We start from the raw sequence: 26152 nt of genomic DNA on the forward strand, positions 1-26152 counted from the left end.
GAGACAGGCAGTGGGGTAGAGGTGGACAGGGACAGGTGTGTGTGTGTATGTTGCCACTTAAAGTTGTGAAATTTCTGTTTGGAAAACAGAAGTTACAAGGCAATGTAAAGACACCCAATGAACTAGACTCTTGAAATGATTAAAGTGGTCGTGTGTGTGTGTGTGTATGTGCGTGTGTGAGTGTTCACGCATGTGTGCGCATGTGTGTACGTGTGTGTGTGCGCGTGCGCACTTGTATGTGTGTGTATGTGTGTTTATGTATGTGCATGTGTGTGTGTGCATGTATGTGTGCGTATGTGTGCGGGTGTGCCGGTGTGTGTATGTGTATGTGTGTGTGCACATGTGTGTGCATGTGTGTGTATGTGTGTGTGCATGTGTATGTATGTGTGCATGTGTGCATGTTTACACCTGTGCGTGGTGTGTGTATGTGTGCGTTTGCGTGTGTGTGCATGTGTGCGTGTAAGTACAGGGCTACAGGTCAACCTTGGCTGTCATCCCTTCCACTGCCATCCAACTGTCCATCTTGCCACATCTGAGCCTCCCATCTGTCCTTCAGGCCCCACTAGGCTGGCTGGCCAGTGAGCCCCAGAGATCCTCGGGGTCTATGTCTCCAGGGCTGGGATATTGAGTACTTTCTGCCATTCCCCCAACTCCCCCCTTTTTTTATTAGTTCTGGGGATCCAACTTGCTGGGAGACACTTTACTGACTGAGCTCTCTCCAGGTCTAACATGGTAAATTTTATGTTTCAAATATTTCACCAAACGTCCTCCAAGTTGGGGAAAAGCAGTCCACAACGGTCTTTGACCAAACAGGCAGAGAATAAATACTCCGCCCTCTTCGCCTGATGCAGAACACTGCTTTTTTGTTTGTTTTTTTTTTTCTGATATGAACTATGGGATCTATTATAGAAATTCTTCTTGTTCCTTCACCGGGTCGTGTTTTGACTGCTACATGCTTCCGGAACCCCAACTGTCATCTGTGAGCCCTCTGGCCCTCATCGAGGTATGACCTCCAGCGTCCCTGTCACCCTGTCCCCGACTGAGACATGGTGGGAACAGAGCCGGCGGGGTCTGCTATCTGAGATCCATCCATCTATACTCTTTGGGGCCACAGATCTCTTCATGATGGAGTCACATGTGCACCAGGTCGCCACGCCCTCTAGCTAGTGCAGAGAACAGTTCACTGCCATCTGCTGTGTCACAGCCACACTGAAGGGGGGAGCAGACTGAGTCTGACGAGATTTATTTGAGACCGACCACTCGTGTCTCGCAGCTCCAATTCCTACCCTGAGCTCTGGGGACCAGAGCTGCTTCACCTTAGAAGCCCCCCAGTCACCCCAAGACAGCGCCCTCCTACCCAGCAGCCTCAGCGCCTGGGACAAACGGTTCAGTGACCATCTACCGCGATAAAAATAAAGAACAAAACCACACACTGCACTTGACTCACGTTGGAAGCCAAGTTTCCCCTGAACACGGAGCAATTGCAGCTAGCAAGGTCTCAAATGAACTCACTTATCAATTTTTAAACACAAACCTTTCTATAGCAAATCAGGCGAACACAATGGCTGAGTTGGCACAGACGCCCAGAGCCCCCCTCTCTAACCTCTCCCACTGTCTGGGAGTGTACCCCTTCCCTCCTGACGAGCCCAGTGACACAGGCAGGATAAGCCCCAGAAGATGGCAGTTCCCAGCAGCTGGAGGAGCACATGGTCAGGAACACTGGGTTTTCCAGCTTGCAGGAAGTCTGAATTCCCGCAACAGTCACATACAGATGGGCCTCTCAAGTGGCATACTTAGTGCAGTTCAGATATCTACGCGGCTTTGTCACTTGGAAAACATGGGGTCTTTGAATGCTCAGAGTCAACTGTGGCGTAAGTATTGCGCTCAAGAGAATTCTGGATTCCCAGGAGCTGAGGGCTTGCTAGATTCCGCCACCAGGCACAACATGTTTCTTGCCCTCTACTCCTTGGCCGACTATGCCACTGGGGCAGGGTGCGCCCAACAGAGAGAAAGAGGCTGCCTCAGTGGCTTCCGTGAGCACACATTCCCTGGTTTACGTGGGGACTTAACCATGTACCTTGGGGCCGAGAGAGCACTTACCTCATCCGTGATCTGGCCTCCGAAGGTCACCCATGTTCCTGAAAGGAGACGTATATGCTCAGGTGAGATATCCGACAGTGGCCCAGGGCTGTCTCGTGGGTACTCAGACTCTGAAGCGTAGGGGCTGGGGGTCAGGGACAGCCACAGGGCACCCACAGCTATGTGTTGAGCGTACCCTGTGTATGTAGGTGCTAAACCTCCAGGGTGAGTCTCCAGATAAAGTAGACAGTAGCCTGTCTGTTGTACAGAGAGGTGGGTAGGCGTAGGAGGGCTGTGGCCTCTGAAAGGTTCATCTCTGTGTGGAGGATTTGGGGGGCTGAGATACGAGGACTGTCAAGAGGGTGGGGCCAGTGTGGTGTGCCCCAGAGAGCAGAATGACGTGATGAGGTTATGTCCCTGGTGGCAGATCTTGCTTGGAAAGGGCTAGGGGTGGGTGTTAGGGCAGCAGGCATAAAGAATGTATTTATTTTGGAGGTGCAGGACAGCAGGTACAGAGGACAGTGTTCACGTCTGGAGAAAGGGACATGGTGGGCGAGACCCAGTGGTCTTTCCCAGGAATTGTCTCTCTGAAATCAGGCTTACAAGCCAGGAAGAAAGCTTCCTGGACTGGCAGGGGCTGCTCTGGCTTCTGGGTTAGGGTGCAGGGCTGGGTGTAAAGGACTCCCAGGGCTCTCCTGGTCTCCCTGGCCTCCTGTCCCAAGGTTGTGGCTGTCCCTTCCTGCCTTCCGGTTGCCATGGCAACCAAATCTCTCAGAATCATAGATTCTCAGTGCAGCTCTTAGTGAGGGGTGGGCCCGGCTCTCCCAAAGCCCCACATACTTGTTCACGAGGGGTTCAATCCCATACTTACCGAGCCCCAGGCAGGAGACCCGAAGGCCAGATTTGCCCAGATTCCTGAAAAAGAGAGACTGAGTCAGACCTTGGTCCAGGCAGTATGCCTCCAGCCAGACTTCATCACAGCATCAGACTGTTGGCTGCTTTTAGTCTGCCAAAGTGTCTTCTGAAAGGCACAGAAAGCCCTGTGAGGGAGGCTCCTGCTAGTCTGCCCTGGGGGCGGGGTGTTATCCCAGTTGTTCCCCAGGCCCACCCTGGCATCACATAGGCCAGCAGAGGGTTGCAGAGCTGTATCCAGGACAGATGGCAGTAAGGAGGACTGTTCTGACGGACAGACTGTGAGGTGAGTCCTCCTCCCCAGAAGGCACACTCGTGACCTCTATTATTAAGACAGAGGGTTGTCCAATCACAAAAGAACACGCACGGTATGCACTTGGCTGATAAGTGGATATTAGCTCAAAAGCTCGGAATACCCAAGATACAATTCACAGACTACACGAAGTTCAAGAAAAAGGAAGACCAAAACGTGGATACTTTGGTCCTTCTTAGAAGGGGAATTAAAATACCCATGGCTCACAGTCAACCAATGGACTGAGCACAGGGTCCCCAATGGAGGAGCTAGAGAAAGGACCCAAGGAGCTGAAGGGGTTTGCAGCCCCACAGGAGGAACAATAATATGTACCAACCAGTACCTCAGAGCTCCCAGGGACTAAACCACCAACCAGAGTACACATGGAAGGACCCATGGCTCCAGCCGCATACATAGCAGAGGATGGCCTTGTTAGACATCAATGAAATGGGAGGCCGTTGGTCCTGTGAAGGCTTGATTCCCCAGAGTACGGGAATGCCAGGTCAGGAAAGTGAGAGGGGGGATTGGTGAGGAGGGGGAGGGGGATGGGATAGAGGGTTTTCAGAGGGGAAACGAGGAAAGGGAATAATATTTTAAATGTAAATAAAGAAAATATCTAATAAAAAAATAAAAACAAGAGAGGGTTGTCCGACCTTTTCTCTTAGAACAGACAGGTCTGGGCTACAAAGCTGACCTTTGACCTTTAACGTTTCATAGGCTGGCGGTTTGGGTGGCACTTCGGATCTCCAGCAGAGTGGCCCTCACCTACCACAGGCAGGCCTGGCGGCCCACGAAATAATCACGCATGGCCCACTGAGGTACAGGCCTGGGAGGACACATCTTAGCACACAGGCAGGCTTACCATCCATGTCCTTAGGAGACTATAGAGGGCAACAGATTTCTGTCAGAGACTGGCCCGTCTGTCTACCCTGTCCAGGCCAGCCTGTCCACACCACCCCACTCCACCCCACCCCAGTATTGACAGCAGATCAGGGGCTCTTAAGCATCCTGTCAGGTGTGATGCAGGTCTCATGATTCTCCAACACAGAGGACACACTGCGATCATCCCAGGAAGCGGAGAGTGGGGCTCCCTTTGGCCGCCAGCTCAAGCTCCCCACTATGGTCCGCCATGTGTGTTCACTAACACCATGTGTGTGAGAGGCGATCTGACCAGATGGTAAAGTTGAAAAGAGGCAGGGATGTCACGGCTCTCCCTGGGCAGTTCCCCTTCCAGGGCTGGACTCTCCGCCCCTGTGGGTGCTGCTTCCTGGACCACCATGCTCCCCGGGGGCCAGCAGCTCCCGGGACCAGCCGGATACTTCCAGCAAGGATGCTGGGTGCTGTGAGGATGGATGACATAATTCACAGCCCTGGTGCCCAGCCACAGGACATTGACTCAGATATATTTTGTTTCCCAAAGAGGCGGATGCCCAAGACAGAGAGTATGAGGCAAATGAGAGGCCTTCTGTTTGTACAAACCAACAATGAACAACGAGCTGGCTCTGATAAACTAGGCATGGCGGCACATACTGTCACAGCACTTATTTTTTATTTTTTTGAGACAGGGGCGGGGTGTCTTTCTATTTTGTAGCTCTGGCTGACTCACTACGTAGGCCAATCTGGCCTTAAGTTCACAGAGATCCACCTGCCTCTGACTCCCAAGTGCTGGGATTAAGGACATGGGCCTGCCCTGGTCCCAGTATTTGGAAATCTGAGGCAGGAGGATTGCTGAGCATTTGAGACCACCATGGGCTGCATGACAAGACCCTGTCTCAAAAACCACAAACGGCAAGACAAAAGAGCCCATCCCTCCAACCCCAAAAGAGAACCGGCATTGATATTTCTATGTTAAAAAGAGAAGTTATGTTTCTCCCTTGCAAACCAGGGGATTCCGTTTCCTCCAACAGTGCCCTCGGTACTACAAGCATCGGTCAACCCAGAGACACAGATGTCTGGACCTAGCCGAAAGGCTGGGTTACATCACGTATAGATTCTGCTGGGGCCGGATCTGGGGCAAATCAGGTAAACTTCTCTCAAGCCGGACAGAAAGTAACGGCAGCAGGATGTGACCAAGGGGCACAGTGATCACCGCGACTGAAGACTGACATCTGTCTTAGGTTTTCTGTTGTTGGCGAGCATGGGTTTCTTTAGTTCACTTAACCCTGGCCACAGCCCACTAAAGAGAAGCCAAGGCAGGACCCTGAGGATGGAGTCGGAAGCAGAAGCCACGGAGGAGTGTGCCTGACTGGCTTGCTCAGCCTGCTTTCTCTTCTCTTCTCTTCTCTTCTCTTCTCTTCTCTCCTCTCCCTCTCCTCCTCCTCTCCTCTCCTCTCACTCTCCTCTCCTCTCCTCTCCTCTCCTCTCCCTCTCCTCTCCTCTCCTCTCCTCCTCCCCTCCCCTCCCCTCCCCTCCCCTCCCCTCCCCTCCCCTCTCCTCCCCTCCCCTCTCCTCTCCCCTCCCCTCTTCTCTTCCTCCTTCCTTCTTTCTTTCTTTCTTTCTTTCTTTCTTTCTTTCTTTCTTTCTTTCTTCTTTCTTTCTTTCTTTCTTTCTTTCTTTCTTTCTTTCTTTCTTTCTTTCTTTCTTGATTTAATATTTATTTTATTTATACGAGGACACTGTGGCTGTCCATAGACATTCCAGAAGAGGGCATACAGATGGTTGTGAGCCACCATGTGGTTGCTGGGAATTGAACTCAGGACCTCTGGAAGAGCAGTCAGTGCTCTTAACCCACTGAGCCATCTTTCCAGCCCTTAGCCTGCTTTCTGACAGAACCCAGGACCACCAGCCCCAGGGACGGCACTGCCCACGGTGAGCTGGGTCCTCTTACGTCAATTGTCAAAAGGTACCACAGGATGCCCACAGGCCACACTGATGGGACCGCTGTCCCAGTCGAGGCTCCTTCTTCCCAGCTGACCCTATCCTGTGTCACACTGACACAAAACATTCACACCAAACCAAACCACAAAATAAAACCCAGCCCGCACAGCAGCTGCTGGGTCACAGAACACTTTGAGACGCAGATAAAGACCAGTTTGTACCATTTGGGTGTTCGCAGAACCCTGGACACCCCTGGGATACATCTAGGCATTCAGAAGGTTGTCTGGATCCCCGTTTCTGCAAAACATCTTTATGTGCGACTATATATCGTTTTTGCCTGTAAATCCATTACTCGTGTAGTGTTGGAGCAGGAATCCAAACAGAAGTCCTTACACACTGGAAAACACTGTGTCTCGGGAGAAAGAGCAGCTTTGGAAACAAGCAGCCAAGCCCGCCTGTGCCTGAAGGGCAGTACCTTGGGGTGACAGTTTGGGACAGCGCATTGAGAAGCCCTTCCTGCTCTTAGGTCTCACCAAGAAAGGGATGAACTTCCTACAATGGCCTCCTCTCCTCGGCCTGGCTGGGGATCTGGGAGTGTGGCTCTGGGTGGAGTCCGCATCTACCGCCTTTAGAGATACTTAAAAAAAAAAAAAACAACAAAAAAACTGGGGCACGGCTCCATGCTGCGATTACCATGCTCAACTTGTTCCTCGTTAAATGATGGTATTGGTTCTGCCATCTGCTGCCAGGCTCTCCTGAGAAGGGATAAGAGTGGACAGTTCACCTCGAGGCTGACAGCTGTACATGAAGGGCTGGGCAGCAGGGTAGGAGCGCCAGGCCAGGCCTGTGTGGTGGCAGTTGCTATGCCGCCATGAAAAACATCAGGACGCACAAAATAAGCCACGTGTTTCCTTCTGTTAATTAAAACCTGATGTGATTACAACATAATCGGCCCAGGTCCCTAAGCCATTCTCGCTGGCTTTATGTCTCCCGAGTTCTGGGCTAATGAGGCCTCTCAGACACTGGCTTGACCAGGCAAGTGCAGCTGCCCGGCCAGCAGACTCCTGCCAGGACGGCTGTGCCTCATGGCTTCGGGGAGGGTCTGAGCTGACAGGCCCCAGGGAACAGATTCTTTACAAAGAATTCTGGGCTTTTCTTTTTGGCCACTTGGAAGGAAGACAGGCTGGTTCGGGTAAAGGTAAGGTCGTTCCACCTTCACTACGGCTAGAGAGGAGAGGGATGGGTGTCCTGGGGGCCCCTTGTCCCTGAAAGCCAAGCCTTCTGTATTAAGTGTGGGGTACCAGCCGTTCTTAGGTCTTTTCTGCTCCCAGACTCTGAATCCCCAAGGACAGGCCTGGACCTCTTGACCTTCTGCCCACATCAGGGTCCTGTGGAGTGTTAGCCAAGGGACAAGGTTGCTGGAAGGAACAGCACAGGTCCTAGACCAGAGCCTGAGACAGGACATTCCTCCCACCTCCCCATGCGAGGCAAGAGCTGTCCTTAGAACTGGGCACCGCTGTCTCCCTTCACCCCTGTGAAGCTACAATGAACAAATATGGCCAGGGTATCTGTGGGGAGGAAATGCTCCCAGGGAGGAAGAGGCACCGGGATCAGGCCCATCTCTTGTCCCCACAGCCCTAACCAACATGCCGGATGAGGCCCTGAGGCTGTCACTGTGTGGCCACTTGTGAGGTTGATGCTGAGGAGCCAAATATATCAGAGAGGGTCCTCGAGGGGCCTCGTGGTACGTAGGCTGGATACCTGCTCTTTCAGCCCCGAGGAAACCGCACATCATTTACAGGGGAATTGTCCCCTCCCTCAAGCGGACACCAGAACAGACAAACAGGTCTTACTCTGGGGAAGGCTCTGCTATACCATCAGACATTTGAAGAAGAGCTGGGACTGGGATTTGAACACAGATCCCCAGATTGTAAGCCTTTTACAGTCTCACCCTCCTAGTGTTCAGTGTATGCATGCATACAGACACACACACAAGGACACACATAGACACACTTGCAAACCCACAAATATAGGCATAGATATACAGACACACGTGAAGAGACACACACACACTCAAACATGCACAGGAATGCATATACACACATGTTGTTGGGAGGACTTGGGCTCTTCACAGTCCACTTTTCCTTCCCTTAGAGCTCTACATGTGTGGAAACAGCTATCCTAGTGTTAATTCCTCTGCTGAATCTCAGAATGACTTCCAAGTCATAGCAAGTAACAAGAATCCAAGCAAGCACATACATACATAATATTACACGCACACATATATATGCACATACATTCATGCATATGTACACACATACATGCATATGTATATACACATATATGCATATGAACACACATGTATACAGGCATGCACACACATACATATATACATATACATTCAGGCATATGCACTTACATATACATATATACATACATACACATATATACATACATGCACACATACATGCATGCATACATATATGCATATATGTTCACGCATGTGTACGCAATGCATGTATATGTATGTACTTGCATACACACATATATACATACACACATACATACATGCATGCATATGTATATATGTACACACATGGATGCACACATACAAACATATATATTTCTACTTAGTCTCAGCTTTTAATGGCCACTGAAACAAAGATATAAGCCACAGAGAGTCTAGAATAGAGAATTCTATTCGGACTGCCCCTACCAAATGTAGAGGATGGAAAATGAGTTCTTTACTCAAGAGGTTTGCTGAAGACCACCTAACCAACATCCCGGGGACCTGGAAGGCCAGGGTATGAGTGCATACTCAGGGCCCTAGCCCCATGCCAGCATTTACTATGATGGGACCTCTGGGCTGTGGCACCCACCTTCTGAGTGCTGGTACAGGGGCGGTTTGAGCTGCCTACTGTAACAGCAGTCATAAACTCCGGCGACCCCCCCCCCCCCATGTTCGGCAAGGACCACCTATGTTTGAACCCTGTGAGATCACCAGGAAGCTGCTGCATTGTATTCCTGCTTTGAGGAAGAAGCCTTCCCCCTGGGGACTGCCTGGGGGCCAGAGGGCTCCTTTGACCTGTCCAGTCTGCACAAACCCAGGGAAGATCCCTTTCCCTGGAGACCCTGTGTAGAGAGACCCCCACCCCCTTCCTTCAGATCACAGACCCTTCGGCTCCGAGTCTTACATGGGAGGGAGAAGATGTGCCCGGGGCTCCTTCCCCCCAGTGTGGAGCTCCGCAGCCAGCTCCAGGTGGGCGGCAGAGGTGGGAAGAAGAACAAGGCCCTGCCGTGGACACCTGGACCCTCCCCACATCCTACGAATCAAACACAGGGCGAGGGGGGGGCAGCCCCCAAACCAAGGAGAGAATAAGCTGACAGCCGTGCTGCCCACAGCACCGAGACTGCAGGATCAGTCTGGAACCTTCTCGTGCCAGAATCCCTGACGGAGGAGACTGGTCCTGCCCAGGAGGGTTTGCTCATTTCCCTGGTGGTGCCCTCCGCCAGGCTAACACTAGCGATGCAGGCAGCATGGCAGTCCGCCGTGAAGCGCTCAACTACCTACTCCTTACAGGGCATCTTTTGGGACCTGTGATCTTAGGGCAGGGCAGGGCAGGGCAGGGCAGAGGTGGCAGGGCAGAGGTGGCAGGGCAGAGGTGGCAGGGCTTGTGCTTGATGCTCTCCAGGAAGAGCAAGCAGTGAACTTTGATGAAGTGATTTACTGTGGTGGCTGAGCTCCAGAAAGGAAACAGGGGAGGAGGAGGAACAGGAGGAGGAGGAAGAGGAGGATGACTATATACTACCCCCTCCCTCCGAGGACAAGGACAGGAGACTTGGGGTTGATCAAGTCTCAACTTACTTTTTAGCGAGTCTACCAGGTACTAAGAGGCCCTCGGGGCACGAGCTGCTGGGGCTAGGTCTGCAGGAAGGTGAGAAGCCCAGTCAGTCCCCACCCCACAGAACTGACTGCTCTGCCTACCTATATTTCATCCCTGGCTGCTTCAAGCTGGTGTCGTTGCTGCTTGGGGCGCTCTGCACCGACAGCTGTCCCAGGCTCCGGGCCACCATGGCCACAGCGCGGAAGCGTCCACGGGTGCCCGGGCTGGGGCTGCTGCTGGCTGCTGAGCGGCCGATCCGATCCTCAGGGCCACGGTTCTTGAGGCTGTGCTCTGAACACACGAAAGATACCTGCATGTTGAGGGCGGCGGTGGCGGCGGGCGGAGGGCTCAGCCCCTGCTGGATTCCGAAGTCGCCTGTCCCTGAGGAGCCCTCCTTTCTGCTTCTGATGTGATTTTATCCCAGAGGGTGAAGAAGCGGCTAGGCGTTCTCTCAGAGCAAGGATGTCTGAGGGCGGCAGAGGACCTGCCTGTGCAGCCGAGCAGAGGGCATCAAATTTCCAGAGGATCCTAGACAAGACCTTATCCGAGAGGAGTCGAAGATGGAGGGGGGGTGGTTGGAGGTCCGGCAGGGAGGAGCCATGTCTCCTCTCTTCTCCCATCTCCCCCAGCTCCACTTGACTGTGCCTGGCTGTTCCCAGTAGTCTCAGTTGTTCTCTGCTGGGCTGGGTGGGCACAGTTACCTCGCTTTACCAGGAGTGGAGTTGCTTCTTCATGATCTCGATGGGGGATGTATTCCTTGGGGGTGTGTGTGGCAACCTGGGGTTAAGCAGAGCTACTGTGACTGCGCTCCCCCAGGGTGGCATCTCAGGGGTCTCAGGCAGCAGCTGCTGCTCCCTGGTGCCTCCTGGATCTGCACATGGGGCGTCAGAGGCTCCTGCGGAGCCAGTGAGTGGCCAGTGAGACGCGCGGGCAGGCGGTGCTGGGGAGTGGAGTCATTATTCATGACACAGGATACACAGCTGCCTACCCGCCCTGCCCTGACGGTCCCTGGGGCCTGGCGCTGGCTGATCCAGGCTGACCTGCAGCCCAGGCCTGGGCAGGCACTGCTGGCTGGTGGGGGTGTGGCTGGGGCTCCCTGGAACCCGTGCTCATCTCTGTCCTCTCAGGGCCAAGTCACCAGGGCGGAAAGTGTCCACTCTGACAGGATGACCAAGGAAAGAAGCCGGGTCAAAGGGTCAAAGGGCCAGAGAAGCACACACATCTCCCAGCAGGCACCTGTGAGTGCTTCAGGAATGAATGAATGAATGAATGGGGGAAAAAAGTGGCCTAGTCTCCTCCCCTCCCTGCACCCACCCTCAGCAAAAGAAAGCTCTCAGTGAACATGGAGGTCACTGATTGGGCAAGGCTGGCCAGCTAGCACATCTCTGAGATCCACTTGTCTCTGACCTGTTCCCCGAGCCCTGGGGTACACACCGCCATACCTGGCTTTGTCTGTGGCTTCTGGGGATCTGAACTCAGGTCCCCTAACTTACATGGCAGGCATGTTACCGACAGAGCCATCTCCTAGCCCACGCTCTGCCTTTGGGCCCGGACCTCAAGAATGACATCTCATGCTCCCTGGGTAGCGCCTCTCAGACTTTACTACCCTCAGGAATAAAGATCCGAAGACGTGTTCTAGGTCAGGCCCTGAGCCTGCTCCTGGTTAACTGTTCAGGACCAATCCCGACAAGCAAGCAAACGAGCGAATGAGAGTCTGCCACAGGCCCACTAATGTGGTCCCTTCCCTATACGCCTCTCCACAGGCCAGCAAAACCTCCAGTCCCCATGAGCTCAGGCCTGACAAAAAGGGAGGACCCAGCCCCTCCACGCCCCACAGGGTAGAACTGGGCGTGGGCACAGAGGTTAGGAGGGTAGATTGGCAACCTTAGTCCTTACCGAGGATGTCTTGGAAAGTCACACAGGCTCCACCTACAGAAGCCAGCACAGGCCTGGCTCTGTTTCCTCCCTGCCAGCGGTCCACTTAGGCCGCAGGGTTTGCTGGCCTGAGGCCCTGTGCTACAGACAGGCTGGGTTCCTTTCCAGGCAAACAGGGTGGAAGTGGGGCTGGGAGAAGGGCAGTTAGGTTTCTTCTGAAGCCTGGACCCTGGGATTCACAGAGGACAGCCTTGGCCTTTCCTGGGGCCTGTGGCTGCTGAAGAGGCTGCAGAAGGCAAAGCCTGCTCTCCCGTCTCCCCTGCCCCCAACCTCTTTCTCTGGATGGAACAGGGACAGATCTTGGTACTGCAGCCTCCTCCGAATATGCAAAGCCTGAGCCCAAATGGAAAAATGGAACTTAGCTCTGGCCAGTAACTCACGGAATCTTTAAACACACACCCTTCTTTCTGTACTTATCGCTTACAGCTTTGAGCCCTGCTGGGTGCTTGGCACGGAGCACCCTGGACAGTACTCAGCCAGCAGCATCTGATCGGGACGGAGCCTGTTACGGACGCGGAGTCCTGAGACCTCCTGGGTCTGCAGTGGGCCCTGGAGACTACTTTTTTTTAATGGCTTATTTTTGTTTTTTAAATTATGTGTACTTGTGTGTTTGTATGTAGGTATGCACATGTGCATGTGTGTGTATAGGTGTCCATGCAGACCAGAAAGAACATGGGATGTCTGAAGTTGAAGTTCCAGGTGGTTGTAAACCACCTGATGTGGGTACCGAAAATCAAATTTGGCTCCTCTGCGGTAGCCATGTGCACATCTAACGGCTGACCTGCCTCTCCAGCCGCCGGTGTGTTTAAGTGGGAGCTTTGAGCCACACATCTGGTCTAGCAGGAACCCAGATAGACCATTCGTATGCGCTGGCGAACCACAAGGGCCAGGGCCTCAGTGCTCCCCCGGAGTCGCTCTTAACCACATGGGGTGCAGTAACAGCGCGGGGCGGGGGGAGGGCAGAAGAGCAGTCACGGCAGAGGCAGGGGACCCACTCCTAAGTATGTTCACAGAGAACTCAAGTCACACGAGCCCACGAAGACGTGACCCTAAGTGTCCATGGCAACATTTTTCACCATCATCAAAAGATGGGGGCAGCTCGAATGCCCATGAACTACACACGATATCATTCAGCTGTTGAAAGAAATTCAGATGCACGCTACAACACGGATGCGCCCCACGCTGCTGAGCGAAACAAGCAGATTGTAAAAGCCACACCTCGTCATTCGCTTCCACGAGAGGCTAACACAGGAAAAGCCCACACGAGGGACTGACGGTCGCCAGGGCGGGAGGGCGAGTAAGACAGGACAAGGAACGTGGCAATTTCTTGGTGAGAGGGGGTGCTGGTGTAAACATGCCAAATCCTGGTTTTATATTCTCGTTATTATTATTGTTTGTGGACAGGCAGGTGTATGCGTGGAGGTCAGAGGACAACTCTTACAGCATCCGTTCTCTCTGTCCATTGGTACGTGGGTTTTGGGGATTGAATTCATGTCACCAGGCTAGTGGGGTGGGTCCCTTGACCTACTGAACCATCTCTGCAATCAATTTCTGCACAAGTCTATGAGTACACAAAAGCCGTTGAACTGCATAGTCTAGAACTTAAATAACTCCTGGTGCTGGGGATCAAACCCAAGGCCACTGTAAGTGAAGGTTCAGGAAGACAGAAAAGATCCTTGAGATGGGAACAGATCCGAGTTTCTCTCCCACCGGGAGCCAGGCCTGGAGTTATGGTGACTTCATTACCTCACAGAATGCTCAGGGACAGCTCTGTGCGGTTGCGACTCTAGTCCTGCTTTTCAAATAAGGAAGCTAAGACACGGCGAGGCCAAGCGCCTTGCTTGAGGTCAAGCAGCGTTTGTCTTTTTATGTTAATATTTAAGTGGGAGCATAACTGAGTCCCAGAGCGGTCGCCAACCTAGAAGGAAGGATGCTCTCTAGTATCCTACAGCTTCAAGGTATTGACGAATCACCATGACCAAAGAGCAAGCTGGGGAGGAAAGGGTTAATTCGGCTTACATTTCCACATTGCTGTTCAACACTGAAGTCAGGGCAGGAATAAAACCCAGGACCACTAGCCCAGGGAAGGCCCTACTCACAATAGGCTGGGCCCTCCCCATTAATCACTAATTAAGAAAATGCCCTATAGGCTTGCCTACAACGTGATCTTTTTTTGAGACAGGGTTTCTCTGTGTAGCCCTGGCTGTCCTGGAACTCACTCTGTAGACCATGCTGGCCTTGAACTCAGAAATCCGCCTGCCTCTGCCTCCCAAGTGCTGGGATTAAAGGCGTGCACCACCACTGCCTGGCTACAACTTGATCTTAAACCTCCCTTCCCACCGCACCCCCCAGGGTTTCTCTGTAGCCCTGGCTGCCCTGAAACAACTGCAGACCAGGCTGGCCTTGAACTCAGAGATCTGCCTCTGCCTCCCAAGTGCTAGGACTCAAGGCAAGCATCACCACCACCACCTAGCTAGAGGCATTTTCCTATTTGTGGTTGTGAAACCAAAACAGAGACAGTGTTGTTAAGGAGTCACATTGTGACACATTGTTATTAGGTCTCCATATATTGTAAGAATAACTTTCTGTTTCCTAAAAAGAAGGGATCCTGCAGCCCATGCCTGGGTTTTCAACCTATGCTGAACTTGTAACCCGCAATGTTTACCCACCCCTTTACCTTGCTAACCCCCTGAACACCTGTGATGACTCCCCTTCCTCATGACACATTCTTGCACTTACCTACCCTATGGGAAGCCCTGAGCCCTGAGTCCGCCACTCTTCTGTTCAGGTGATAACAATTATTTGACAGCTGTTTTCTATCAACCCTGACCCTTCTCCCTAAGCCAGTGAGGGGCTGCTCTCTGAAACCCTGACTTAGGGGACACAGTTATCTGGCCCTGTGTGCTTTTAAGTATGGCTTACTCTAATTAAACAACAGTGGAAATATTTTTTCCTCAGGTCTAATAAGGTTCCCTCCTCTCAGATGACTTCAGCTTGTGTCAACCCTTTGCTAGGATCTTTAGTGAAAGCAGGCACAGCCACCTTGTTTGAGGGCAGCCACACCCATCAGGGTCCCCGTGCCTCCTTCCTCCTTGGAGTGGGGGGGCTGCCTCCCAGGATGTCGGCCACATGCGGTGTGGACCCAGGTGCAGCCTGAACATTATTTTCGGAACCTCAGGCAGAGAGACATATCATCTCATCTTTGCTAGCTTCCTGGGCTCACGCGGCTGAGAGTCACAAACCAGCTTAAAGGCTTAAAACAACAGGGACGGCCTATTCTCCCAGTCTGGAGGTCACGGCCGGCAGGCAGGCAGGAGCCAGCAGGGCTGTGCTCCCTCCAAAGGCATCAGTGAATAGTGTGCCTCCCTTGGCCTTCGGGCTGAGTGCACCTCCTGGGACTCCCTGACATTCCTTGGATCCCATGCATGTTACTGTCCTTTGCATCGGTCACATGGCCTTCCAGTGTCCTGTGTCCCTTCACCTGAGCACACTGATGCAAGGTCCTATGAGGTGACCCAAATAAGGTAATTTTCTGAGGTTCAGCTTGTGTATATTCAATTCGACTGCTGGACTAGATCAGGCAAACTGCACCCGTCATCACTGTCCACAGCCCAGGGGAGCTGTTTCCTCAGAGTTGGGAATGTGTGCTCTAGTCCCTCCTCGCCCCGTCTGTCCCTAGCTCTCCCCAGCTCAGTCACCCAGCCCTGCTCTCACCCCCTGCAATGTGCCTGGGAGGTTCTCCACCATGTCTTCCGATGGGATCTCTCTCAGACTGTACAGGACTCAACCCTCACATTACCTCCTCAGATCAGCTTCTCGGCCACAGCCTAGCCCGCAACCCCACGCACTTTCCGGCTTCAGGTTGGCTGGTGCCGCTGAAAAAGATCTTGGGATCTAGTTTCATTTCTCCTTCCCCTCTGCCCCACGAGGCGTGGGCACAAGGATGCGTCCCCTGCTCCTCCTGTTACCACAGCATCTCAGGGATCTAGCCAAGGATCTAGTGCTGACGTCCTCTCAGTAAGCAGTTGCAGAGTATACACTAGGTCCCCATGGACAGCTAACGCAAAACACACAAGGCTCAGGGTTTCTCCCCTTGAACAGTTCCTATCATCTCACTGTCACAAGCCCAGCCTTGGCCACTGGACTGACCAAGGGTCATTCCCTCACAGTCACAGCCTACTTAGAATACAAAGACTGCAAGTCCCTGCTGTCTCAGGGTCCCCCAGCCCAAAGGACCAAAACCACATTGTCCACAAGAGAGGTGGACACACGAGCCGTCTTGACCTCCACTCAGAGAACAGCCAAACCCTGGAGCTAAAACAGAAGACTTGAACCTCAGATAGACATGTAACTTAACTTTTAAGTATATGCCAACTACTGCACCAGGCATACCGGAATGAAAATATACACTTGCTGTCTACCTGAGACGATAATTACATAGGCAGCCTGTATTTTCATCCACAACACTGGAAATACTAAAAGGACTGGAGAAGATAGTCTCCTTTGGCCAACTGGCCCTGGAGGTAACAGACCGGAAAGGTGCACAATTACAACCTCCATGTGTTTGTGAACAGGACCACCATCGCTGTGCTCAGGAGCTGTCCTGGGTGCTGAATCCAGAGAGGCGTGAATCCTGCAGAAATGTTCTTCTGGGAGTCTAAGAAAACTCATGCTATATGCATGCCATTTAGACAGACTGAACCTGTACTCCACAGCCTTTGTTGCCATAGTTACAGCTGGACACAGCCAAATCTGAAGGGACCTGCTGAAAACCACCTATCATAGATATAGCTCAGTTTTAGGATGTAAGGGACGCATTCAGAGAATATGACATGGGTTTTTCTTTCCTGAATGGGTTTTTATTAGAGATGGCGAGTTGAGGCATTTCCCTTTAACATTTTTTAGACTTATTTTTTAATTTTATGTGTTTGAGTGTTTGCCTGTAGAGGTTTGAAGGGGGTACTGGATTCTTTGGAACTGGAGCTAGGGAGAGTAATGAGCCACTATGTGGGTGCTGGGAACCAAATCCGGGTCCTTTGCAAGAGTAGCCAGTGTCTGTAAGTTCTTAGCCATCTCTCCAGTCCCATTTTTAAGAATATCTAGTTTATTTGTAATTTTGTATGTGTTATGTGCACACACGCATGCAGTACTTGCACAGGCCAGCAGGTGGCAGATGCTCTGCTCTGGCGTAGTTACAGGTAGTTGTGAACTGCCCTGCTTCTGTGTTGGATGCTGAACTCAGGTGTTTTGTAAGAACAGTCAGTGCCCTTAGCTGTGGAACCATCTCTCCAGCCCCAATGAAGTGTTCTCACTAATTCGTGCTCAGCCAAGCTCTAGCAGCTAATTTATCCCGGAGAAGTTGCCAGAGACAAGTGAAACAGCCTCTATCTGCTCAGCAGGGTTCCCCGCACGGAAACACTCGGACGAAACTCCAAGCCCAGTAATGCGGACTTCCAGTCAGCTAGCACTACAGCAGGCATTCACTCTCCTCATGGAGATGTCCAAACTGAAAATATTCACCGCGAGTCACAACAAAGCGGTGGCCCGTGTCTCCAGAGCCGTGCCCCTCTCTCCCACAGCACCTCCTCGTGGTCCTTCTCAGATGTCCTGGGGACTCCTCACCCACCCGTCTCCAGCCCAGCCCTTACCGATACTTCATGCCTGTGCGCTGGGCGGTGCAGCCGTCCAGGGAGAGGCCGTGCATTTGGAGGAAGCTCTCCATGTTCCTGGCCTGGGCGGCTGCCCGCACTTCCCGCAGCCGCTGCAGCTCCAGGGTGTCCGTCTGTCGGACCGGATGCAGGGTCCAGTCTGAGTGGCCTCTGCTGCTCACGCTCCGCAGACTCTCGCTGTATGTCATGGACAGCATGATGCCGCCCGGAGTCGCCACTGTCCAGATGGGAAATGCCGAGCGTGGTGGTTTAGAGCGCCTGTCAGTACCGCTGGGGCCCTAGGCGGGCCAGCGGCGGGCTGCAGGGCAGGGGGCGCGTGCAGACGTAACAGTCTTCAAGGAGAATTGCCATCAGCGTGTGCCCAAGTTGTGGGTACAACACTCTTGTCCTTAAAATCATGCTTGCTGGGAGACAAGCTTATCCACCTTACCCCAGCGAGTGTAGGAGAAGCGGGCCAAGCTGGACTGCAGGCAGGAGGGAGCACTGCCCCCAAGCAGCACGGTGCAACTGGGAGCACGGGGAACATGCAGAAAGATGGCGAGGTTGCCCAGCGGCGGATGAGATACCACTTCATAGTGCTCTCTTGAGGGAGTCAAGGGGAACCCAGGCAAAAGGCCGTCCCGGGGAAGATGCACAAGACAAGGCGCACCTGTCACGGAAGCAAGCTCTAAGTGGGCGCTTGCCACAGCATGGCCTTAACCCACATGCCTGGGGAGCAGCCTGGGAGGCCATGTTTATCCTCAGGCTTGGGGAAAGGGAACCTATGGAGCGCAGTTTGCATCTGGAAATCCTGCTGCACCAGCGGAGGTCTCCAGGCTCCGTGCTTCACGACAGCGTGTCACACAGTCTGTGGAGCTTTTGCAGGAGGGCATGAGAGGTGGTGGGCTTATTGGGGGAGTGAGATTTCACAGCTGATGCATCCAGAACCATTCCCAGGTTGCGGGCACTCCTGGCTCACGAATTCACGCTCGGAGACCAAGATCAACAGTGTCTGGTGAAAGGGAGTGGGGACATAAACGGTAGCCCTGGGGTTACTGGCACTACTGAAGAAAATATGCATCCAGGAAGAAAGAATGCATGTGCAAGCCTCCTGCTGGCAGCACTTCAGGGGCATAAGCGGGGACCAGTGAGCATCGAGGCTGCAGGAGGGCGAGGGAGCCACGCCCTGCTCGGCCTAAGATGGGAAGTGGCAGGTACAGGTGAGGTCTGCAATCCAGACCCCCAGTCCTTGTCACTTGGCCTGAGCACCACGTATGCCCACATGCTGCATGGTGGTCCCTGAAGTGTCACTAGACCGTGCAGCTGGAAGTCCCTACTTCAGTTGGGTCAGCTGTAATGGCGACCCCGAGACTTTCTGCTTTCTAGAAGGGAATCGGCCTACTGCCAGCCTTTGCCCAGGAGAAAGTAGACTTGGTTTACCACAGGAAGGAACTGAAGAGGTATTGGGTGGCCCTGGGGGTGGGCTGAATGGCCCTAGGTGAGGGCTGGCCCCTCGGGGTCCCCCTAAGGACAGGAGTTAGAGATGACTGTGCAAAGTCCTCCCTCCCTGGGTCATCTCTCCCTGCTTGGCCTGAGCACTGCAGGGGGAGCACCTCCCGAGTGAGCACCACATGTGTGTGGGGAGGGGTCACCTCCGGGAACCTTGTGGCTGGTCCTTCCACAGCAGCCTTCCCCACAGTTACCTTTGTATGAAGACTGTTGTGTGCACGCTGTCTGCACTTAGCACAGGGTTCACAGCAAGTGCTTGGAATATGGAGACTTTACTGTATGTGCAGCTGAGTCAGGGAAGGGGCTCAGAGAGGGTCTGGAGATCTGGGGAGACCAAGAGGCAATGGGATCCCAGGGAGGGAGGGACACACACGCACACACACACACACACACACAGAGAGAGAGAGAGAGAAAGAGAGAGAGAGAGAGAGACAGACAGACAGACAGAGACAGAGAGAGATAGACACGGAGAGAAAAAGACACAGAGTCACACAGAGAATCCTGGAGAATCCCAGACTGAGAGAGAGACAGAGACAGAGAGAGAGAGAGACAGAGAGACAGAGACAGAGACAGACAGAGAGAGAGACAGAGACAGAAAGAGTCAGACAGACACACAGAGACAGAGACAGAAAGAGCCAGACAGACACACAGAGACAGAGACAGAAAGAGCCAGACAGACACACACGCACAGAAACAGACAAACAGACACAAAAAGAGATAGAGACAGAGAGGCAAAGACACAAAGAGACACACAGGGCATCCTAGAGAATCGGAGTGGGGGAGAGGGAGAGGGGTCCGCAGGGGGTGGGGAAGGGAGGGAGACAGAAAGAAACAGGTAGACATATACACAGAGACAGGCAGACAGACAGGCAGACAGGCAGGCAGGCAGACAGACAGAATGAGGGAAACAGTATCTGTCCCATCTTGGCTCTTCTACCCCAGATGTGGCTGGGTAGAGTCTCCCTGGGCAGGTGCAGTGTTGGTTGCACTCGGTCAGAGCCTTGTTTGTTGGGCGTGGCCCCACCTCATCACACCCCTTTCCTGTGTGTGTAGCACTTATCAACTTTGTGCAGATATTTTCTAATTGTCCTGATTGCTCTGCCTCCCTGCAGCTGCCGCTCCTGTTCCCAGCAGTGCCCATGGAGGTCACACACAGTAGGGGGCCCTGGCCTCTAAAGGGCAAGCCAAGGCTTCCTGGGCCTTGCAGGGATGAGCCCTATTGGCAATGCTCCTGTGGCAGCCCTGGGGCTGGCTGGCTCCTGACTGAGGCTTAGCAGTGAGTTACAGACTGTTCCGTGGTAGGAGGTACGGTTTCCACACGAGGACTGACATTCACTGCTGTTCACCGTTTTGGGGTGGGAGTGGGGTGCCATCTGCAGGGACCTTGCTACTGAAACAGACGGGCTTGGGGCTGCGTGAAAGACCCGCTTTTCTAGGAAACCGATGAGGTATGGCTTAGGGAAAGGAGACCTGAAATCTACAGGTGGCAACGCAGGCTTCCCCTCCCTCCTGCAGGCTGTGGAGACAGGCTGTGCCGTGCAGGCTGCCCACTGTCTCCTCAGGCAGGTGTGGGGCTCTGGAGGTGTTGCGTGGCTGGCGGCCAGCCCTGTGTGCAATGGAGGCCAGCTCTCTCGTCCCCGGGGTGAGAGAGAAGGCCAGCTGGGCAGGCTATAGCTGCGAGCTCTTCCCGAAAACCTGGCACGATAAACTCGCTCCCGGCCAGGCTGGAATCGATAGCCATTAGCTTTCAAGACATTGCCCACAAAAGCGCCTGGGGTCTGAAAATACTGCCAGGACCCCAGTGTGGGATGAGCGTGGCGAGGCCATTGGCTCCAGGATGGCACAGCGCGATCTGCCACCACTGATGGCCACACAGGAAGGTACTGGCGTGGTGACAGACAGGGCATGCATGCAGGTGACTGTCCGCAAAGGAGTACACCGTGACATTGGAGATGATACCATCTGCCGGAGGACAGTCTACTATCCAAGCTGGTGCGAATGGTGGGCAGCTCTGAGCGGAGACAAGGGACCGGAGGCTAGGATGAGCCTCGCCGGCACCAAACACCACCGGGAATAGACAGATGCTAAAGCAGCCCTTTACAGAGGACACGCGCGCGCTCCTTACAACATAGGAGGAAAGAGGAGAGGGATGGAAAGATCAGGGCCCTGCTGCCTCTCTGGCTGGCTGCACAGCCATCACTGAGGGACGTCAGGTTCTTGTGGTGGCGTCCCAGAGCCTTCTGTAACAAGTGAGGAAACTGAGAGCTAAAGGGAAGGAACTGGCTGAGGGCGGCAGCCCAGAGCAGAGGGTCCGTGGTCCTGGTGTGTGTGTGTGTGTGTGTGTGTGTGTAGCCTGACAGGATATTAACTCTGGGTAGGCGCTGGAGGGCCACTCAGAGGAGGAAGGTTCTATAGATGTATATATAGATGGTTCAGGGGTTCTGGCAGCCTGTGTACAGACAGACAAAGCTAGGCTCCCTTGTGCTGAAGCTGTGCTCTGGGCTCTTCTGAGAGTTCAATATAATACAGTAGGGTTTTTAACCCACTTTCAAGGCTCCTCCGGCCTGAGCTTAGAAGTTCAGTGACCTTTGACCTCTGACCTCTGTGTTGTAACACCCTGCCGCATCCCAGAGAGAGGCTCTCTGGAACTCTAACCCTATACCCTACCGGCTCTCTAAAAGAATAAGTATTCCCCCCAACCCCAATTAGGAGCTGCTAATTCCACACACTTGCAGGTTTTCTCTGGAAATCTATTCCTGTCGGCCGGAGACTCAGGGGACTCCACTCGAATTAACACGGTGACACGGAAAAGAGGGGTGACGGCAGCGCTAACCTCATTAAGTCAGTAAGAATTGCTTCTGCCCTCCCCGGTGCCTGCTACCTGAAGCCACTGAAGCCCGACGACAAGGACGACACAGGGTAGGTAGGGTGCGGGCGGGGAAGGAAGAAGCCCTGTCTCTCTGTCAAACGGCAACACGTGTCCAGAGCTGGGAGACTAGCCGGAAGCTTCTGAAGCGGAAACGCAGGGAAGTGGTCACCATTCCAGGGCGCAGCTAATGTAACACACACACACACACACACACACACACACACACACACAGCATCCCTGCAGCACACGAACAGCCATTTTGCTCAAGAACCGTCAGCAAACCGAGACCTGGACAGCAGCCCTAGCTCCTGCAGGCATGGGCTTCCTAGACAGACTTCTCAGAGAGCAGGAAACCTTGCGGACAGCATTGCCAGCCCAAGTCATGAATGCTGAATCTCGGTCAAGGGTGACACCAGCGAGGCACAGGCTAGACAGTGGGTCTCAGGCAGACAGGAGGACAGCCAGGCCAGGGCTGTGTGGGGTGGGCGCAAGCAGGATCAATCTTGGGAACACGGGGTGGTGGGTGAGGCCAGGTGGGAGCCCGCCCACCCTCCTCCACCCAGCGCAGTTACCTCAAATGCACCCCGGGTGGGATCTTTGAGGCTGTCTGCTTCAGAAAAAAAATGTGGATGGTCTGAAGTCTGATCAGCCGGAAGCGTTCCCGGACACCGCCCCAGCTCTACCATTTAAGTTCCTGGGGATGCCCGTGTCTAGACATCACCCGCAGGAAGCCGGTGCCGGCTGCATCCACTCCTGTGTCCGACTCACCTGCTTCCCTGGGTGGCTGCTTGTTAGGAAGGCCACAGTCTAGTTAGGGAGACAAGGAAGCAGCAGTGGCGGCTTTCATTAGGGAGTGTCACTGCAGCACGTCAGAAGCAGTTGGTGAATGAGAGAGTCCCACAGGGTCGGCGTTGGAGGCAGCAAGTCCATTAGCTTCTATCAGGGAGTTTTCATCCCGTGGCAGAGGCTGAATTATTCACGAGTACCTTTCTCCTAAAAGCTTGGGAAGTGCAGTGCCACACTGCAGCCTGGCAATGCCAACGACGACGCCTGGCAGGATGGTTGGGGTGCGGCATGAGGTGGGGGGTCCTGCCCCCTCCCGTGGTCTCCTTTGCTGCCTTTGAGTCAGAAGCCCGGGGCTTCTGAGCCACAGGTAGGAAAGAGCTGGCCATGCTGTTCCTTATTTGAGTGCCAGACACACAGATCACGCGGCCTCTCCACCCCATTCCGAGCTGTGTCTGCGGTGGACAGCTGGGGTACCTGTGGCATGTGGCAGCCGCCACAGTGAAGAGGCACAGAGAGATGTTCTTCCCCTCCATGGGGGGTGTACTCTGTGTGGGTATATGTACAGACAGATAGCTGCCTATACATGGGAGGCTCTAGAAATCTGTTTGGGTACACAATGCACACCCCTCTGGTAGGTTTCCTTCACAGAACACCCTTGACTGAACTTCAGATAAAACTTTTAGGCTGCTCACTGGGAGGCCCGGCACTAGGCTAAGGCAAATGCTGAGTGCCCAGGGTTGTGACCCTGGGGGTGGTGGGGATGGGAAACAAATGTTACCTTGGATGCTAAGAAAGTGTCTGTGTAACACTACTGCCTCAGAACACATGCCAGTGCCTGTGGGGTCTCGGGTACAGGCTGACACAAAGGAACAAATAGCATCTGCCAGTTTGTGGGGAGGAACGGAGGGGCAGCCAGTACCCCAAACACAGCCCAAGGTGCCTGAGCACCTGGAGAGGCCGCAGGACTGAGCTAGGATATTTCCCGCAAAGGACAAGCCGTTGTGATGGTGTCTCTCTGGGGTTATTTCTTGGAAGCGATGATGGGTGGTGGGTTTTGAGAGGTGGAGCCTCAGGGGAAGCCTTCAGGCCACTGTGGACCGAGTTGTGGGCGCTCAGCTATTCCTGACTTTGCTCTGCCCTAGCTAGGGACTCTAACTGTCTGAAGCCCTGTAAGCCCAAATGTAACATTTTATTTTCTTTTATAACTTGCCTTGAACATGTTTTTTTTTTTTTTTTTTTTTTTTTTTTTTTTTTTTTATCACAGCAATAGAAAAGAAATCTCAAGACAGCTTGTTTCAGGTATATTGTTACAGCAACAAAAATCTGAATTGTTTACTGGGACGGCTTTTTTTTTTTATCCTAGCTGTCAATGGTCCTGAGCCACACCAGCTGGGAGGGGGAGCCACATCCCTCCTTGGTGCATAACAGCTTTCCAGATGTTAACATGACGTTACAGAAGTGCAGGGGCTGGCTGTCTTCTTCAGTCCCGTATGCCTCTCTGTACCTAGGACTTCCCACGTGTAACGGCTGATCCAGACTGTCAACTCTACTGAGCTAAGAAACATGCCTGGAGCATTGGAGGGTTCCGACCTTAGCCATATCAGGCACATGCAAGGCCATTTATCCACCTTGGAGCGGATGGCAGCATCCCATAAGCTAAGGTCTCAGACTGAAAACTCTGGCTGAGTCCTGGCATCCCCCACTCTGCTTCCCGGTCCATCCAGACTCGAGCAAGCAGTCTCATCCTCCTGCTGCCAACACGGACACACTTTCCTGCCCTGAAGAACCTGCTGCCCAAAAATCAGCAGACAACTGGTAAAAGCAAGAAAAGCAACTAATCCGGCGAGGCTCTGTGGCGCCCCCTACTGGTGGCACAAAGCACTTTCCTGTGCTAGGGAGGACTCTTCTGGCTTGCTCTGGACATAGGAACCCGAGCAGAAACGTCAACCAGGGTCTGCCTTTGCCCAGCTGCAGGCTGGAGGAAACTGGGCACGGCCCTTCCTTTCCTCTGGCACTGCCTCCATGGAAGAATGTGCTGGGGGTAGGCCCTGCTAGAGGGACAGGATGCGGATCACGTGGACCCATCTGCAGCCTGGAGACAGAAGAGGTCCCCGCATAGCCAGGAGAACCCTCAGACATATAAGCAGGAAAGCAATGCCAACCTCCAGACCAGGTTTGGGGCTGTGTGTTACGCAGGAGTTTCTTCCCTTATTGATCTGAGAGCCGCTCAGCTGGTGACCACTTTTGCCTTCAAAGGGACAATGTTGAGTAATGTCGGGGGCTGTGCTGGCTGCGCTTAGCTTAGCACTGCACTGGTGTGGATGCTTCTAGTGAGCGGCACCTTGTCTGTACAAGGAATGAAGAGCCAGCCCTTTGAGATCACCTCCAGACGTCTGACCTAACTGCTTTGTGAAACTTCTACTGGAGATCCAAAGTGCGGGGGGTGGGGGTGTGGGGTGTGGGGTGGGGTGTCTGTGGTCTGTCGCTCCGAGGGCAAAGGACAGGACGGACCCGTGGTCTGCTGGTCTGAGGGCCAGCTGACACCAGGGGAAACTCACTGCAGGCTTACGTATACCTGCGCTTTACAGGGTCCCTTTCCAGCCCTGTCCGTCCTCTCCCACAGGCTCTCTTGAGGATGGGGTTCAGGTGCAAGTTTGGTTTTATTACTCAGTTCCGACCAGAAAAAAAAAAAAACAAAACAGAATGCATCCCTCATGTGCCACACAGACCGACATTAAGCTCAGGTAGAAGTTTTTAATCCTTTGACTCTGCAGTCAAACCAGAGACTCACCTCTCAGACTTCCCTGTGAGGAATGAGACCTCAGAGACAGGGCGCAAGTCAGCAGCCTGTGAACCCAGGCACATCCTGAGGCCACAGGAAGAACACAGCTAGGCAAGGCCCCAGTGCTGACCCGCACAGGTAGCCCCGGTGCTGGTGCATCACAACAGCCCACAGCACCACCCCTGGGATGTGTTCAGCAGTGACCGCCGCCATCTTGACCGGTTCAATGCTGCAGCAGGCACTGCCCAAGGCTGCAGGGACCGCCATCACAACCCCGTGGCACGCTGAGCCAGCTCGCCTGCAGCTCTGACATCTGACTTCTCGGGCCTGGAAGTGCTTTCTGGGTGGACGAGTGTGAGCTAGTCTAGAAGGAGGGGCAGACTGGCCTGAGGGGGCCTGGGCTTCTTGATGCCACCCCTCAGCATGGTAACTAACACCTGGCTTCCAATACTCCAATGGAGAAGTATGTCTGAGAGCTACCACCCCTCCCCCAACCCGATCACACGGGCACTGCATACACCTTATGAAGACATGAGCTTCAAACCGCCACCTGAAGGCCCCGCAGGTCATAAGCCCATCAAACCCAAATCTGCAGGCGACAGAAAGGACAGATCTGTTCTGCACAGACCCTTCCCTCTG

General features: G+C 53.6%; 1 protein-coding gene across 5 annotated transcripts in view; it reads right to left on the reverse strand.

Annotated features, from left to right (window-relative positions):
• The window catches only part of Kcnab2 (potassium voltage-gated channel subfamily A regulatory beta subunit 2), an 87417-nt gene that overhangs the window by 20786 nt on the left and 40479 nt on the right, over nt 1–26152 (reverse strand). For 4 of the 5 annotated variants that reach the window (XM_052178302.1, XM_052178303.1, XM_052178301.1 and 1 more), the window contains 2 exons: nt 2951–2994; nt 2101–2138 (listed from right to left, as the gene is read on the reverse strand). In XM_052178302.1, coding sequence (XP_052034262.1) covers nt 2101–2138; nt 2951–2994 — 82 coding nt within the window. Of the gene's footprint in view, nt 1–2100; nt 2139–2950; nt 2995–10085; nt 10393–26152 lie in introns of those variants that run through there. The other variant, XM_052178305.1, reaches the window with a different exon arrangement.

The sequence above is a fragment of the Apodemus sylvaticus genome, chromosome 3 (assembly GCF_947179515.1).
Source record: "Apodemus sylvaticus chromosome 3, mApoSyl1.1, whole genome shotgun sequence".
NCBI lineage: Eukaryota > Metazoa > Chordata > Mammalia > Rodentia > Muridae > Apodemus > Apodemus sylvaticus.